At 34.4% G+C, this 16,024-nt stretch overlaps 1 protein-coding gene across 3 annotated transcripts; it reads left to right on the forward strand.

The window, feature by feature from the left end:
• Positions 1-7,564: 7,564 nt before the first annotated feature.
• Positions 7,565-15,197, forward strand: LOC18432382 (Tetratricopeptide repeat (TPR)-like superfamily protein). Of its 3 annotated transcripts, none has more exons than XM_088873988.1 (5): positions 7,565-7,904; positions 10,802-10,871; positions 11,503-11,795; positions 13,516-13,662; positions 14,694-15,197. In XM_088873988.1, the coding sequence occupies exons 1-5, from the start codon at positions 7,692-7,694 to the stop codon at positions 14,973-14,975; spliced, it is 1,005 nt and encodes a 334-aa protein (XP_088730114.1). In that variant the 5' UTR covers positions 7,565-7,691; the 3' UTR covers positions 14,976-15,197. The 3 variants fall into 3 exon arrangements, with proteins under 3 accessions (XP_088730114.1, XP_088730115.1, XP_088730117.1); XM_088873989.1 differs by having other exon boundaries at positions 7,565-7,882; positions 10,798-10,871; XM_088873991.1 differs by lacking the exons at positions 10,802-10,871; positions 11,503-11,795.
• The last annotated feature ends 827 nt before the right edge of the window (positions 15,198-16,024 follow it).

Consider the following 16,024-nt stretch of genomic DNA (forward strand, 5'->3'; position numbering starts at 1 on the left):
CTGATCAAATTACCCCCCTCGTTTTTCAAGGGTATTTTAATCATTTTATAGTTTGAGAAATGTTTTTTAATTGTATGCCCTATTTTATAGTCACACATCTAAATTTTCATTATGATCCAATTTCTAGAAACAATATTACAATTTACATAGTGATATATATTTTGAACCATATGATAAAGATTCAATGGCTGGGATTCCACGTATATTATTATTCATTATAGCTATTAAGTGTTCAGAAGGTTTATTCTTATATATATGAAAAATACTACAAAACGCCTATAGGCGAAAATGAACAGTGATTTCGCCTATCCTCATCACTATCCAAACTTCATTCCACAGTCACAGTTGTCCGGTAGTATTTCAATTTTCATTTCTTTTTACTAATCAGAATGATCTGAAATTTGAAGCGCGTGTATATCTTAATGAGACGCACCTCATAAAAACATAAAAAAAATAATTTGAAAAATATAAATTGACCAAAATACCCCCATAATTTTTTGGGGGTATTTTGGTCTATTTATAAATATGAATTTTTTTTTTCATATTTCTATTCGGTGCGCCTCACTAAAATATACACAAGTTTTAATTTTTCAAGTTATTTGGATTTGTAGAAAAAAAATAAAAATAAAAATACCACTAAACAACTATGACCTTGCAATGAACTTTGGACGATGATGATGGTAGGCGAAATTACTGTTCATTTTTGCTTATAGGCGTTGGGAAGGCTTAGATATGAGTTTGTCTAGAGGTAACAACCCCTCAAAATATAAAGGTTCAAGTTAGAAGGGGTTGTGATGGGTATATTTATCAAAACAATCATTATTTTTTATTAAAAAATTATTTCAATAAATAACTTTACCATTAAACAAGGGCAATTTTGAAATTTTTATAAAAATACAATAGCATTTTAGAAGTTGATATCCTCAAACTTTATTTGTAGAGTGCCCTTGTCTTTTAGTTAAAATTTCAATTTTACCCCTTATGGAGATAACAAAAGTACCATTTGTCTTGCAGCAATATTACAAAATTGCCCTCACAAAAGTAACTTTTTTTTAAAAAAATAGACTACATAATTAATAAATCCACCTTTCGCAACTCTTTATATCTTGAACCTTTGTAATTTGAACGGTAGTGAAGTTTAGAATATATATATATATATATATATATATATGTGTTTGTGTGTGTGTGTGTATGTGTATGTGTGTGCACTTAATAAAAATATACAAAAAAAAATTCATGAAAAAACAAATTGATCAAAATACCCCTAAAATTTTTTGGGGGTATTTTGATCAATTTATTTCATATAAAATGGGATTTTGATATTTTTTTATAGATTTGATTATTTTTTATGAACACAAGTTCCAAATTTCAGATCGTTTCGATTTGTAGCAAAAAAATGAAAAATGAAACACTATCGGACAATCGCGGTCGTGCGATGAACTTTGGACGGTGATGAGGGTAGGCAAAATCACTGTTTATTTTTCGCCTATAGGCATTTTGTAATATCTTCATATATATATATATATATATGTAATGTTGCAACCTTAAAATGTAGGATTACATATGCACCTCAAAAATCCATTGAAAAAGGTTATTTTAATATTAAAAAAACTTCTAAATTGATCATCTCAACACCAAAATGTAAAAAAAGAAGAAGGATTTTGAGTCCTATAAATAGTGCATCCTGCAATACATTATGTAAACCATTCAGTTTCAATATTTTCATATGTGTATAGATCTACTTGATTTTAACTATTTTTAGACTTTAAAATTTTATAATTAGATATAAGAATAGATTTTGAGATAATCCTATAAATTTTTTCACCAAAATTACATGTTATTATAAAATTTGGAGGTGCGCCTTAATTGGGTTGTTTAAGGTTGCAACCTTATAGAAACCTCACCCATATATATATATATATATATATATATATATATATATATATATATATATATATATATATATATATATATATATATATATATATATATATATACTATTTACTTTTTGTACAAGAATGTCATAATCATTCATGTCTATTAGATTTCAAAATAGGTGATCTTAAGAGTGCCATTAGGAATTAGGCACAAGGTTTCAAAAATAAAAATAAAAACTCAGACTTTGTGATTCACCCCAAGCCATTCAATTTGACATTAATGAGTGAGAATAGTTATGACTTCCTTGTACAAAAAGTATATGGTTATGAACACATAATAACTATAGATGATTATTCTACATCCACAACACTAAAAAATAGGGTAATTATCACAAATATACCTATATTTTAGCTTAATTGAAAAAAAAAAACCCAACCATCAAAAACCTTGTCTACACGATTTTTCTTCATTTTCAGGTGTTTTTGGATGAAAATGACCCTCACGGTAGTTGTTTTGACCGTAATTCATATTAAGTTTTACGAAAATTAAAATACCATAATAACTTGAATTAGTATTACAGTACTTTAAATACCGTAATAGATAATTTTTTCTTTACGGTATTTCCATTTTATACGATAGTATATCATGTTTCCATTTTATATAGTACTTTAATTACTGTAATATTTAACTTTGTTTTATACGGTACTTTTAATCTCATGTACCATCCTTATCTCTGTTTCATCCCCAGCCGCCCCTAAACTTTATCTCTTTCTTTCACGCCACTTTTTTCTCTTCTTTCTCTCTCAAATCTCTCCCTCTCACTCGTAAAACCCCTCTCTCTCTCCCAAGTATCATCAATCTCTCATCTCCCTCATTGGTCGAGAGGGAAGCCACACATGGTGTTTAGTTACGGTATAAAGAATGTTGTAAAGAAAATATTATTATTTTAATTACCGTAATACTACTTAAAGTTATTACGGCATTTTAATTACTGTAAAATTTAATATGAATTAATTACCATAAAACTTAATACGAATTACGGTAAAACGACTACCGTGAATGTCATTTTCGTCCAAAAAAAACCCGAAAATGAAAAAAAATGATGTAGACGATGTTTTTGAAAGTTGTGGTTTTTTTTCCAATTAAGCTAAAATATAAGTATATTTGCGGTAATTACCCTAAAAACTAATAGGTGAATTCGTAGAGGGGTGTGACCGAAGTTTTGGAAAATGTGTTCGATTTAGAAGACAAAAATCGATACCCATTTTCTAGTCCCCTCTGTTTTTTTTGACAGGACATTTTCTCGTCCCCTAGAGAGAGAGTGGGGAATTGTTTCTGAAAGTAATGGTGGTTCAGTACAGGGAACAAACAAAATTGAGAGAAAGAGCGAGAAAAATTGCATGTTCGTGTGAGAGAGAAAGAGATGCATACCGCAATTGGTGTAAAGGTAATGTAGAGAGAGAGAGAGAGAAGTGACCGGTCACAATCTCTGAAAGGGGCTTGGCATCGGGAGAGAGCTTCTGCGTCAGTTGTGGAATGGAATGTGAAGGGGAAGAGAGAGCTTCATGTTCGCCAAATGTTAACATGAGATCTAACAAACGCTCCTCGTCTTACGTACATGCACAAAAACGCCTTCTTCTCCCAAACAAACCCCTCAGTTCCACTTAGGCGGCCTTTGGATTAGAAATCAAGCAGCAACCATGGGAATACCGATAGAAGGCCATGGTGTTTCCTTTTCTTTATGGCCAGGCCTTGGTCTTTGGGCAGCCGTAATTCACCAATTTGGATTGATTTTTGTAATGTTTGATCCGGGTCATCGATCTGTTTTTTAAATCATTGGTTTACAATGATTCATTTAATGTAACAACTGCAATTTTATGGATTTTCGACAGGCGAGCAGGTCTAGCTCAAATTCATATTTTTGGGCCCAGAACAGGCATTGGCCCAACTACATCAATTTGCGTTGGAGTTGGACTTGGTGGGCTAGTGGCATCCATCCCTGTATACTGTCACCTTGGATTTAAAAGTTTACATGTCTATCAACTCGACTATGGAGATTATAAAAAAAAATGAAATTTAAACAATTAAAAAATTTCTATATTGCACTTGTCTTTTTGAACCATTCATTTCTATTCTTCAAAGATCGTGAGCCAAACGGAATTTCCAAAAATCAACGATGTTTTAGGGTCATAATTCCCTTAAAACCTTGGGTGACTGGGTGGTAGGTTAACTCACCGCAAATCTTTTCCTCTAGTAATGTGAATGCCAATAAGTGCAATACATCACACCGTCATTATCGTCAAAGCTTTTTTCAATTATTTGGGTTTGATTACACGTATCCTAATATTTCATTTTGCTCTATTATGAGTAATATATCAAACAATATGCTCTAAAAAATGGACGGTGATATTATTCTTTTCTCCTGCCATTTTAAAAAATTATTGGAGAATGCATAGTATGCATGCTTACGATCTATAGCAGTACATCTAACTTGGAATTGAGATGGTTTAATACACTCTCATGGATGAGTTGAGGGGTTTCTATGCCATTCCAACAAATGTTTGGGCCTTCAATTTAGCTACATTAATTGGCTAAAAATTATGTGGGGGCTGGTGAAATACGAGGATCACCCTTGATCTCACCCATTATAGCGACGCGCGTACTGAAAATCCGAATGGTGTCTAATAAGGGGTGAGCATGCTATGTTATTGTAGGAGCATGGTGTACATCTACTCTTCATTTAGAAGACCTTGGAGGGATTTTTTTCAATCTGAATTTATGGGAAGTACTCACTAGATGATTATTCTAAAAAAAAAACAAATAATTAAATTTTAAGTTTTCTAACACTTAGATCTCACCTCTAAAAATTGGACAGTCTCTAGTTAATCTTAAATATTATTATTTTTTATTGGATCTATAGGTTGAAGAGGTTGTATTCCCAAAATTTGAGGTCCTAAAATTAATCCTAGATAGGGTTTTACCCTAGGGAGTACATTATATCCCCAATAACACACAATATCTTTTGGCAATAATAAAACTACTTACCTGTAATACAACGTTACTATTATTCCCATCCATCAAATTTAGAAGTGGGAGTTGGAGATGTACTGTTGATCAAACTCAAAGTCTAGAAAGAATTTTCTTGAACTTTTCGGCCTCTCAAAGCTCATGGCTAAGAGCAATTGTGACTTTCTTGTACCAAGATACATGGTATTATAAAATACAGTCCTTTAAAAATTCATGACTAGCCCGCCCTTGGCCAAGCCTTGTATTTTTTTATTATGTTTGTTTTCTTTAATTTTAATTTGTCTTGGCTCAATCTGAACCATATCATGGCTGGGGTGGCGACCTATCTAAAGGTTAAGGCTAGACCTAAGCCAGAACCTTTTTTAGCCAGTCCAAACCATGTTAGTCTTGGTTAAGGCTGGCCCTTTGAGGACTTGGGCTGGTCCAAACTGCCCTATATTGGGTTTGGAACCTTGAACTAGTAACGCTAGTATTATAATTTTTATAATCTAGCCACTTCAATTATTTGAGCTAAACGACATAAATATAAATTTAAATAGCATATGCTTGCTCTAAATTCCAAGCCCAAAATATTTTTTGCATAAAATATCACACTCTAACTATAGAACTTAGGCCAAATGTATTTTTTATCAACTTAAATCACAAAAAATGTCCCCACTTGTTCCGAGTCCTAAACCGAGAACTAGAATGTTTTATATATTATATGTTTAGAATGTAGCTAGGGAGCTGACTGGTGGGCCAAAATCAATTACTCATTTTTTCCAGGTTACAAACTTGGAACAAGGCAAATTTGAGTATTTATTAAAAAAATTACGTAGTAACCCAATAAGTGAAACAATTTTTTAGAAATAGTCATTTTGTTAGTAAATTTGTTGATTTAACAACCTATTGGTTTTCGTTTAAAAAACAACCTACTGATTCTAATTTTCTGAGATGGCACTTTAGTGGCATTTTCCCAAAAACCAATACAAATAAAAAACTACCATGACTACAAATGTTAGAAAATAAATAAAAAAATCATGCATATTTGAGACTTTGTACCACCCACCCTTTTGCTAAGAAAGCAAGAGGATTCTCATTTGCCACAAGACTTCTAGACTCTAAACATTCAAATTGGAGCCCACATTCAAATAGTGCCGAGAAATGTAGTTTGATTTACTGGAAATCTTTGTGATCGCTTTAAATATATTTTCATATTTAATTATAAAATTTAAATCTTTAAAAATAGTGTAGATCCAGCAAATCTACGAAAACTTGAAAATCTTGAAAATTGATGGTCTAAAATGCATTGCAAGATGTACTATTTCCAAAATCCGAAGCTTAGTATTGTTGCACAAAGTTTTTCAACTTTCATTTCAGATCTTCGAGGTTTGATATTGGTTTTTGTTGTTTTGTTTTCTCACTAACATCAATTTTGGAGGTATGAAGTTGATGTCAATGACATTTTGTTAGAAATTGTTGGTTTTTGTTTTAAATATCCAGTTCGGACATCAACTTTAGACCTTCAAGGTCTAAAGTTGATGTTTGAGATCTTTGGCTTTTAATGCACATCATTTTCAGATCTTCAAGTTCAAAGTGAGGGCAATTTTGGATAACAAAATATTATGATGGCAAAATAAAGCTTTCAAATATAAATTTTATAAGGGAAATTTATCAAAATAATCATAAGATACGAACTATTTAATATTTTACCTATGTTTTTTATTTTATTTTAAAAATATATCAAAAGATGCATGATCATGATATGGAATAGTTGCAAATGGGTAAAATACTAGTCGTTTATATCTCATAGGTCGTTTAATAAATTTATTCTTTATAATGACAGTAATTCAGGGGATTATCAACAATGAAAAAGAGTATATAAGTCTATAGAGTTCAGAAATTCATAAATAAAACTAACAAAAAAGCATAGGCTGACGTTCGTATAAGATATCTAGCTTATTAACTTTATGATTGCTTGAAGTCCACGTTCAACCCTGATTATAAAATTCCTAATTCTAAAAACATTGCATATCAGCAAATCAATAAACACTTGAAAATCTAAGAAATAGACGGTCTAAATAGCTCGTTACAATATATACTAATTTAGAACTTGAAATTATTTTTTACTTTTTATCACTAGGTCGAGATGATCATTAGGAAGTTTTTTCGACTCTATAACACTATTTTCTACTGATTTTTTGAAATTCAATTAGAAGGTTGCAACCTTATATAAACTTTTGCTAAAAAGAATATGTGTAGCTTCTTAAAGCCTACATTTTATGAATATAAAGTAAATTCTTGTTCGGAAAGCACTTTGGGCAACAAAAATCTCTATGATAATATAAATGATAATATAAATCTTGCGGATCAGTGAATGCTTATTTTTATGGTGAAATGGTAGGTGAGCTTGAAATAATTTTTTTTTTTTTACAACGATAATGGTAAAGCTCGAGATCATTGATTTGAAGGCTTTCGGATGCCAAGCTGCAATTTTTTTTGGGTGCGGTTTGAAGTGAGGTTTTAATGCTATTTTCCAAAACAAAATGGGTGGAGATCCCACGTGTGCTCCATATATTTAACTCTTGCATTAGTCTCGTGGAGAAAATAGATAGATGGATAGCCTCATCAAATCGCAGGCTTTCTTTCCCCTCTCTCTCTAAAATTGCATATCGTGATAAACACACTCACTCTCTCTCTCTCTCTCTCTCTCTAAAGAAGCAACAGGATGATAGAACAACCTGCTGAGAGGAATTCGTGAGGAGATAGAGAGGGAGAGGGAGAGGGAGAGGGAGAGCTCATAAACCATGGCTACCCACTGTATTCCTAATACCCACGCTACTAAATTTCCATTACTGTTACTGTTTTCTTCAACAAAGAGTCCTATGCTTTGTTCTAAGTCAGCTCAACTGAGATGCTTGCGAATTTACAGTTCCATTAACAAGAGAAGTTTGAGGGGTTCTTTGGCCAGTCACGAGAGTAATTTCTCTCTGCAAAGGTCTGTTCAGCAGTTTTGTCGTGTAAGTATTATTAGCACCATTTTTTATTTTTATTTTTTGCAGTTTGGGTTTCTTCAATATGCTTATATTTATGTTTTTTTCCCCTTTATTTCGGGGTGATTATTACCTTGGTGGGTTTCCATTTTATCATCTTCTGGTGATTAAGTAATTCCAAGGATTGATTTTTTTTTTCGCCACATCCCCTTAATGGGTTTATGCCCATCTTTTTTTTTTTTTTTGACCAAATTAAGATGCATTTCGCACCCTTTTCCATTGAATTTCGATCCGAATTTGGCTAAAAGGGAAAAAGAGGAAATCAGCTGACATTTCTATTAAAAAATTCGATTGTTTGGATATTCTGAAATCTGAACCAATATTATTGTTATTTATTAGGACTGAAGTGAGTTTTACATGAGAAATTCCAGTTCCTATCTTTTAGAAAAAAAACTACATGCAGATTAACTGTTATTTTACTCTTCTATGATTCTGTTATGTAGAAGCTTGGCTTTATATCATTAATGATTTAGTAATCTGATGATTTTAATGGTCATTTCTTTGCTGCTAGCCCCAAGTTTTTTTTAATTGTTATTAGTTTTCATTGATAAATAAAAAATTAAAAACCACATACCAATTGTATCTTTTGAGAAGTATAATTTTTTTTTTTTTTGAAGTTCTTTTGAGAAGTATAATTACCTAAGAATCTGTGGTTATATGTATATGCCAGGGCAGCATAAGAGTTAGGCAAACAAGCAACTGTGTCAATGAGTACTAACCGGTGTTTTAAAACAAGGGCTCGGTTCGGAACTCACTGTCTTAGACATGTACTGTAGAACCTAAGATTGAAGAAATATTGTAAGACTTTAACAAGGAGTCCAAAAAGAGTGCAATTTCAATATCTTGGGTTGATAAATCAATGAAAATGGAGAGATTGATGAAGATGGCCCACATAGAATTAGAGTTGAATGGGCAAAGTGGAGATGTGCAACTGGAGTTTTATGTGATTGCCGCATATCATTGACGTTAAAGGGGAAGATCTATAGGACATCTATGAGACCAGCTTTGCTTTATGGGGCGGAATATTGAACTGTCACGAAACAACCCATAGTTTGAGCATAGTTGAGATGAGGATGTTGAGATCAATGTGTGGCAAGACAAGAAGGGATAAAATTCGCAATGAATACATTCGGGAGACTTAGGTGTGGCTTCAATAGGCAACAAGAAGAGAGAAAATAGACTTAGGTGGGTTAGCCATGTGCATCGCAGACTTAGTAGAACTCCTGTTAAGCGGTGAAGTTGGTTCAAGTTGAAGGCTCAAAAAAGGCAAAGGTTAGGCCAAAAGGACACGGTTGGAAGTAGTGAGAAATGATTTGGGGACTTATAGCCTCATTGAAGGTATAGCCCTTGATAGAGTAGAATGATAGACTACGATTCGTATAGCAGAGCCTAAATAGTGAGGAAAAGGATCTGATGATGATGATCCTTTCATTCTTCCTCCTATCTAGTTATCTGCTTACTCAAATGCCGAAAATATTAATTAGCAAGTAGATGAATAGAACAAAGTCTGAAGTTTGACTGTGTGCAATTTATATATGTGGGATGTAGATTGTGGCCAATAAAAGTGAAAAAGTTACCACATTGCTAATGACAAAACATGCATCTTTGAGTAAATAGCTGCTAGAGATGCCATTGTCTTCAAAAATATAAAACTAGATTTGAAAGTTAGCATTGGCCATTTATTTCCTAATATTAACCATATGTTTATGTTCTTTGGCACATCTCAAAGCTTTGGGTTGTTTAACTTATGCATCTCTTTTCTAGCATGATTTTTCCATTCTTGGTTCTTTATGGCAAGATCTACAACTCACTTTTTTTTTTTTCCTGCTGCTTTTTGGGCCATTTTATAGGATGTGAAGATTACCTACTTAATGGATGACATCGCTAATAGAAGTTCCTATCTATTTGTACTGGGTATGAGGTCCCAGACTATTTGTTCCCCATCAGTCACCATGGAGAACCCAAGTGGGTTTTTTTAATATAGCAATTTCTGATGGATCCTAGGTTTTTCGTACTTTAGTTGGTCTTGAATGAGCTTACTCTAGTGTTCATCTTTGTGGTTCAAATTAGTAATGAGTCATAACTTAATTTAATAGGTAGAGAGGAGGTATAGTTTTACATGGTGACATTTTCAGTTGAGGTACCAAACCGACGATACATAGCTTAATTGCTCACTAATGTTAGTAGTGACTATCACTAAAGAAAAAACAACTAATGGCAAATGGTGCCAGAGGTATGGAATTTGGTTTATTGAACTTAACAAGTAATACATATCATGCAAATGACTTTTCTGAATGTGTGTTTTACATTTCCCATTGAATTTATCGGAAGAGAATCCTTCTGAACAATGCTGTCATCGAAATTGTATTCTAAGAAATTCAGCCATCTCCTGTACTGTTTTGCCCTCTTTGTCCTTGCTATCCTCCCCTGGGATTTTATCCATTATCCATGCTCACTAATGTTAGTAGTGACTATCACTAAAGAAAAAACAACTAATGGCAAATGGTGCCAGAGGTATGGAATTTGGTTTATTGAACAAGTAATACATATCATGCAAATGACATTTCTGAATGTGTGTTTTACATTTCCCATTGAATTTATCGGAAGAGAATCCTTCTGAACAATGCTGTCATCGAAATTGCATTCTAAGAAATTCAGCCATCTCCTGTACTGTTTTGCCCTCTTTGTCCTTGCTATCCTCCCCTGGGATTTTATCCATTATCCATTCTTCCAAAATAGTAGTCACCCTAAAATTTGTTTTCTTGATTTGGAAAATTGGTTGCTCCAGCCGGTTTTATTCTACCAAATGTGATACTTGTTGCTAATTTATATTTATTATACTTGGTTGCTGTGGAGGAAGGCAGATATTTGGAGGAAGGCACATATTTGGAGGAAAGAGAAAGCCACCTTATTTATTTCCAAAGATCAACGACGGTAATTAGCAGCCACTCAGTTTCTCAGAATTCCAGATCAAAATGCTATACTTTTTCTATATTTAGACACTTATTTTGTCCTTACACAGCATGCCAGTTTAATTGGTAATGCCAGCTTGATCTGCACACTTGAAAGAATTTAAATATGATCTTAAAGCACTTATTAATACCCTACTTTAAGAGAAATACTTGGAAGGATTTTATTTTTTCAATTGCAACACCCACTAATCCCTCACACTAGGAGGACTGCCCTGAACTATTTTGAAATCATGCGAGTTTTTCGTGTCATATTTTGGTGGAAGTGACTAAAATTCCCTGAAGGCAAATAGAGGATTGGCAAAAAACCAGGGGTAGTTTTCTTGCACCACCTTTTATCTGAACTCAAAAGAGTTTGAGGTTTTACCAATTCCCTGTCAATGTTGTTGTTGTTAGAAGGTTAAACTTAAAAAAATTTCAAGCGCTTTTGGCCCAAAAGATTGAATCCTTGTAGATTTCCTTTTCTTCCTTGGGTAGTGACCTGGATTCAACCTTCCATTAAGCTAGGTGACTGAAACCCACGGAGAGAGATAGAGAGAGCTAGTAGTAGCATTTGCGTTTTATTTGATGATTATGAAATTTCCTTTGCATTGCAGATTTGATATGGGGATTGCCTTTGGACAGTGACTTAAAAAATCTTAATATTTCATACCCATCGATATGTGCTCTGTCCTCTGGCATAACAGCTTGGTTGTGTGGTGTTCAAGTTGCACATGCGGCAGAAGGAGAGTCTATGAATATGGTTTATGAGATTGGGGAGCTCTTTGAACTTGGTATTCAACTATCTTACTTGCTGTTCCTCTTAGGATTCCTTGGACTTGGAAGTTTCTTCGTTGTCAGACAAATCTTAGTTCGCAGAGAGCTTGACCTCTCTGCTAAGGAGCTACAGGTACTTGTGTCCTCTCTCTCTCTCTCTCTCATGCACACAAACATTAGGCAGCTATCTACTTGCCCGACTATCACAATGAAAGAGTGAAATGATCAATTTTCTTCTTCAATCCTTCCAGAAAAATGATATTCTATGACCTCAATGAGACATGTCCTCTATGCAATAGGCTTATCTGTTTAGTTGCTTCTCCTTTCACTTTTCAATTTGTTTTGCTTGACTTATGCATTCCTTCTTCCTATTCTCAACTCCCTTTCAAATTGTACGCATTTTCATGTTATTCTTTTTGTGTGAATTGCATCATTGCTTGTAGTGGGTGCCTATTCACTTCTAATTGTATACATTTTTCTTTTTTTATTTTTGGTAGTGGGTGCGTATTCACTTCTCAATATGTGCGTTGGGGGTTGCCCAGCAGGTGGGGGGTGGGGGGTGGGAGGGAGGGATGGATGGGGAGAGTGAATAATGTTTTTTTCATCAATTGCTTATGTTTTCTTTGCGAGGTGACTTGTGTGCGTGCATTGTGTGCATATTCTTTTTCTTTCTTTTTTTTTTTTTGTTTTTTTTGGGATGGGGGGGGGGGGGGGAGAAGGGGTTTGGGGGTGACAGAGTGTGTGTGTTTTCCACGTTCATGTATATGTATTATGTGTAAGGTTAATACAATATTTATTCTCTTCTTTTTCTTTTGCACACGCACTTGCACTAAGGATTTGGTTGCCCTGGGATGGATTGTTACACCCCATTTTTGGGGGGCCTTAGGGGCATTTGTTTGGACCCAAATTTTGCACATGGACTCTATTGGACGCAGTGAACAGGATCATGAAAACTTTCAGGAAAAAACCCCAAAAATGGTTTTTTTTAAGACAGAGGAAATGCAGTGAATTATGTGCCTTCCATTTTAGAAAAGAAAAAATAATTTGTTTGATCCTAAATTTAATCGATTGTCTCATCATCACCAGATGAACAATTCTTACTTTTTAAGAAACACAGATATTGAGTTTCCTGGATTTGACCATTAAAAAATGGACAATTTGTGTTCACTTTCGTGCAGGATACTTTTAGGCACTTCTAGTGTGTGAATTATTTTTTCTCTTAAGCTTGGTCACTAGGATGAGTAGGGTATATCCAAAAAATTTGGTGTCTAAGGACCCCACTAGGGTTTTGAACTAGTGCGGACATTGTAGCGGTCTGCCTTTGGTTGGACCAAATCCTTTTCCTGCACACACACATGTGTACAGATATATCCATAAATTTTTGAGCATGCATGCTCACAAGCACGAGCATGCGTGTGCATGCACACATTCAGAGAGAGAGAGAAAGAGAGAGAGAGTCTTGTATGTATGTGCATGTACCTCTCATTATGAGAGAGAGAGAGAGAGAGTCTTGTATGTATGTGCATATACCTCTCATTATGAGAGAGAGAGAGAGAGAGTCTTGTATGTATGTGCATGTACCTCTCATTATGAGAGAGAGAGAGAGAGAGTCTTGTATGTATGTGCATATACCTCTCATTATGAGAGAGAGAGAGAGTCTTGTATGTATGTGCATATACCTCTCATTACGAGAGAGAGCGAGAGAGAGAGAGAGAGAGTCTTGTATGTATGTGCATATACCTCTCATTATGTTTCCAATATCTTGCTTTTCTTGGTTAACATGGTGTTGGTACAAGGATATCCCAGTTTATTGAAAAATTTGAAAATACTCACTCCTTGTTTGGGTATTTCAGGAGCAAGTAAGAAGTGGAGATGCAAGTGCCACTGAGTACTTTGAGCTTGGTGCGGTGATGTTGAGGAGGAAGTTCTATCCTGCTGCTACCAAATATTTACAACTGGCAATTGGGAAATGGGATGGGGACCAGCAGGATCTTGCGCAGGTAATTTTCCCAATATTCATATTATCATTTTCCACTTTGAGTCTTAATGTTTAATGTTTTTGAATGGTTATGTTTTTGAAATTCTTGTATTATTTTTCTTGTCTTCAAACGTTTGAAAGATAGATCACTTTTCTTTTCTTTCTTTTTTTTTTTTGGGTCAAATGCGTGATTCTCTGGCAAGGCACATGGGCACAACTACTTTTGTGTTCCATTGTAATAAACAATATGATCTCTCTCTCTCTCTCTCTCTCTCTCTCTCACGCACACACAAAGCAAAAGAAGAAACAATTTATTTGAATTAGCCTTTTCATGTGAATCTGAACAGTCAGCTTTAAGGCCCCTTTTTGACTTTTTCTGTTTCTTTTAGTGGGTGGAAACTCTCTTTCAAGCTGTAAAGCATATTAATATCATGTTAGGAATTTGAGAACATAAATTTTTTTAAGGTTTCATTATAGGTACAAATGGTTAAAGTTACTCTTGTACATTTTATGAATGTGAGTGCAAATGTTTTGTTGATGGTTGGATGTGTCTTACTGTTTAACTGATGAATGTAAATGGTCCTTTTGCCTTTTTTATTTGGGATGAGTAAGCAAGTGTTTAGGCCCAAGACCATAATGACACCCATCACAATAATGTTATGACACTTATTTCCATTTATTTCTTTCTTTCAAAAGAAGGAATCATCTCCCTATAGCATTGAATTAGTTTTTTTCACTGATTCTTGGTTAAATTTTAACCAAAGAAATTTGATAAAACAAAGCGTGCCGGTCAACCCTGTGCGCCCAGGGTGGAACACACACACACATACATACCATATTGGGTCAGGTATATGCTTGACCTGACCCGGTGACCTGGACCCAGATTTGAATCGACTCAGGTATGTTTTTGCTGGACCCAGGATTTGGACCCTAGTCTGATGGTCAACCCGACCCGACCTGATTATCTAATGAATATGAAAATAGGAAAAAAAAAATTACCATTAAAAAAATCAATGATTTCTTGAAACCATGATTGTTTGGATCATGGGTCAGGTGCACAATGCCCTCGGTGTGAGCTATGTGAGAGATGGGAAGCTGGACAAAGGCATCGTTGAATTCGAGAAGGCAGTGAAGCTTCAACCTGGTTATGTCACAGCCTGGAATAACCTGGGAGATGCCTACGAAAAAAGGAAGGATTTGAGGGCAGCCTTAAAATCATATGAAGAAGCCCTCCTCTTTGATCCCAACAACAAGGTGGCAAGGCCACGACGTGATGCTCTAAGGGACAGGGTCAAGCTTTACAAGGGAGTGCCTTTAAAATCAGAGGAGCGGTAATCTCTCTTTCTTGTTTTTGTTCCTGAGATCTTCTCTCTCTTGTTTTTTGTTCTTCAGATCAATGTTGTTTTTGGTTCTTAATGAAATAAAATTTTTTGTTATATTTTTATTTTCTCCAACAGTTAGTGTACGACTCTTAATAAAGCAGAATGGTAGATCAGAATTCATATTGTTGATTCCAATTAGTTGAAAAAAAGCTTAACGATGGTGATTTCTTGTTAACTTTTTTATCTTTGGTTGATTCAACCAACCATGTGGAAAACATTCTTTATTGAAGAGAGAGAGAGAGAGAGAGAGAGAGAGAGATCATTTTCCTACTAGATGAAATGCATAGAAGCACTTACAAATTTTAGAATAAAAAAATTAGAGGGATTGATATTGGAGGTTATACTAATTAAAATGATGCATACATAATAATTTATTATGTTTAAAGTAGAAGAGTATTATTGAAGTTTGTCAAATGCTACAAAGAGGATTATTGAAGTATGTCAAATGTTGCAGAGTATTGTGTCAAAATATTGTTACAAATAATTCTACCGTAAATCTGGAGATATTGCAAGTTGTATCCCAATGAGCAATTGGACTTTATACTGTGAGACTTATTATTTTCGTATATATAAGTCATAATCAACCCTAGATATGAACTCAAGCTCCTTAGAAGTTATGTATTGATAAGGCTAGAAGTTTTTCTTTGAGATTTTGTGCAGGGGAATGATACAATCCCAGCGATCTGATTTCATCTCTGATGGCCAATTGTGATCGTTATTATTTGATAAAAGGAAACGAGTCTTATGGTATGGGATGTTAAGTATTCTTTAGGGGTGGCAATGGTCCCAGACCCGACTCAGGACCCAATGGGAAGACTCGATTTAGGTTTGGGTACTGATCCAAAAATTGGACCTGGCTGGTCGGGTTCGGGTCCAAATCTTGGACCCAAACATTATTCAGGTCCGGGTCCAAAGCTTGGACCCAAACAATATTCGGATTCGGGTCCCATATTATATTTTTGGGTTTCAATTTGTGAAATATATTTAAATATAGAAGAGATT

This window comes from Amborella trichopoda, chromosome 8, assembly GCF_054954075.1.
Source record: "Amborella trichopoda isolate Santa Cruz 75 chromosome 8, AtrichopodaSantaCruz75HAP2 v2.0, whole genome shotgun sequence".
Lineage (NCBI taxonomy): Eukaryota > Viridiplantae > Streptophyta > Magnoliopsida > Amborellales > Amborellaceae > Amborella > Amborella trichopoda.

Excerpts from the sequence above, each read along its gene's own strand:
- LOC18432382 (XM_088873988.1), top strand. The coding sequence starts at position 7,692 with ATGGCTACCCACTGTATTCCTAATACCCACGCTACTAAATTTCCATTA. Across the intron at positions 7,905-10,801 it reads CTGTTCAGCAGTTTTGTCGT|ATATTTGGAGGAAGGCACAT; the intron begins GTAAGTATTATT and ends GGAGGAAGGCAG. Across the intron at positions 10,872-11,502 it reads ATTTCCAAAGATCAACGACG|ATTTGATATGGGGATTGCCT; the intron begins GTAATTAGCAGC and ends TTTGCATTGCAG.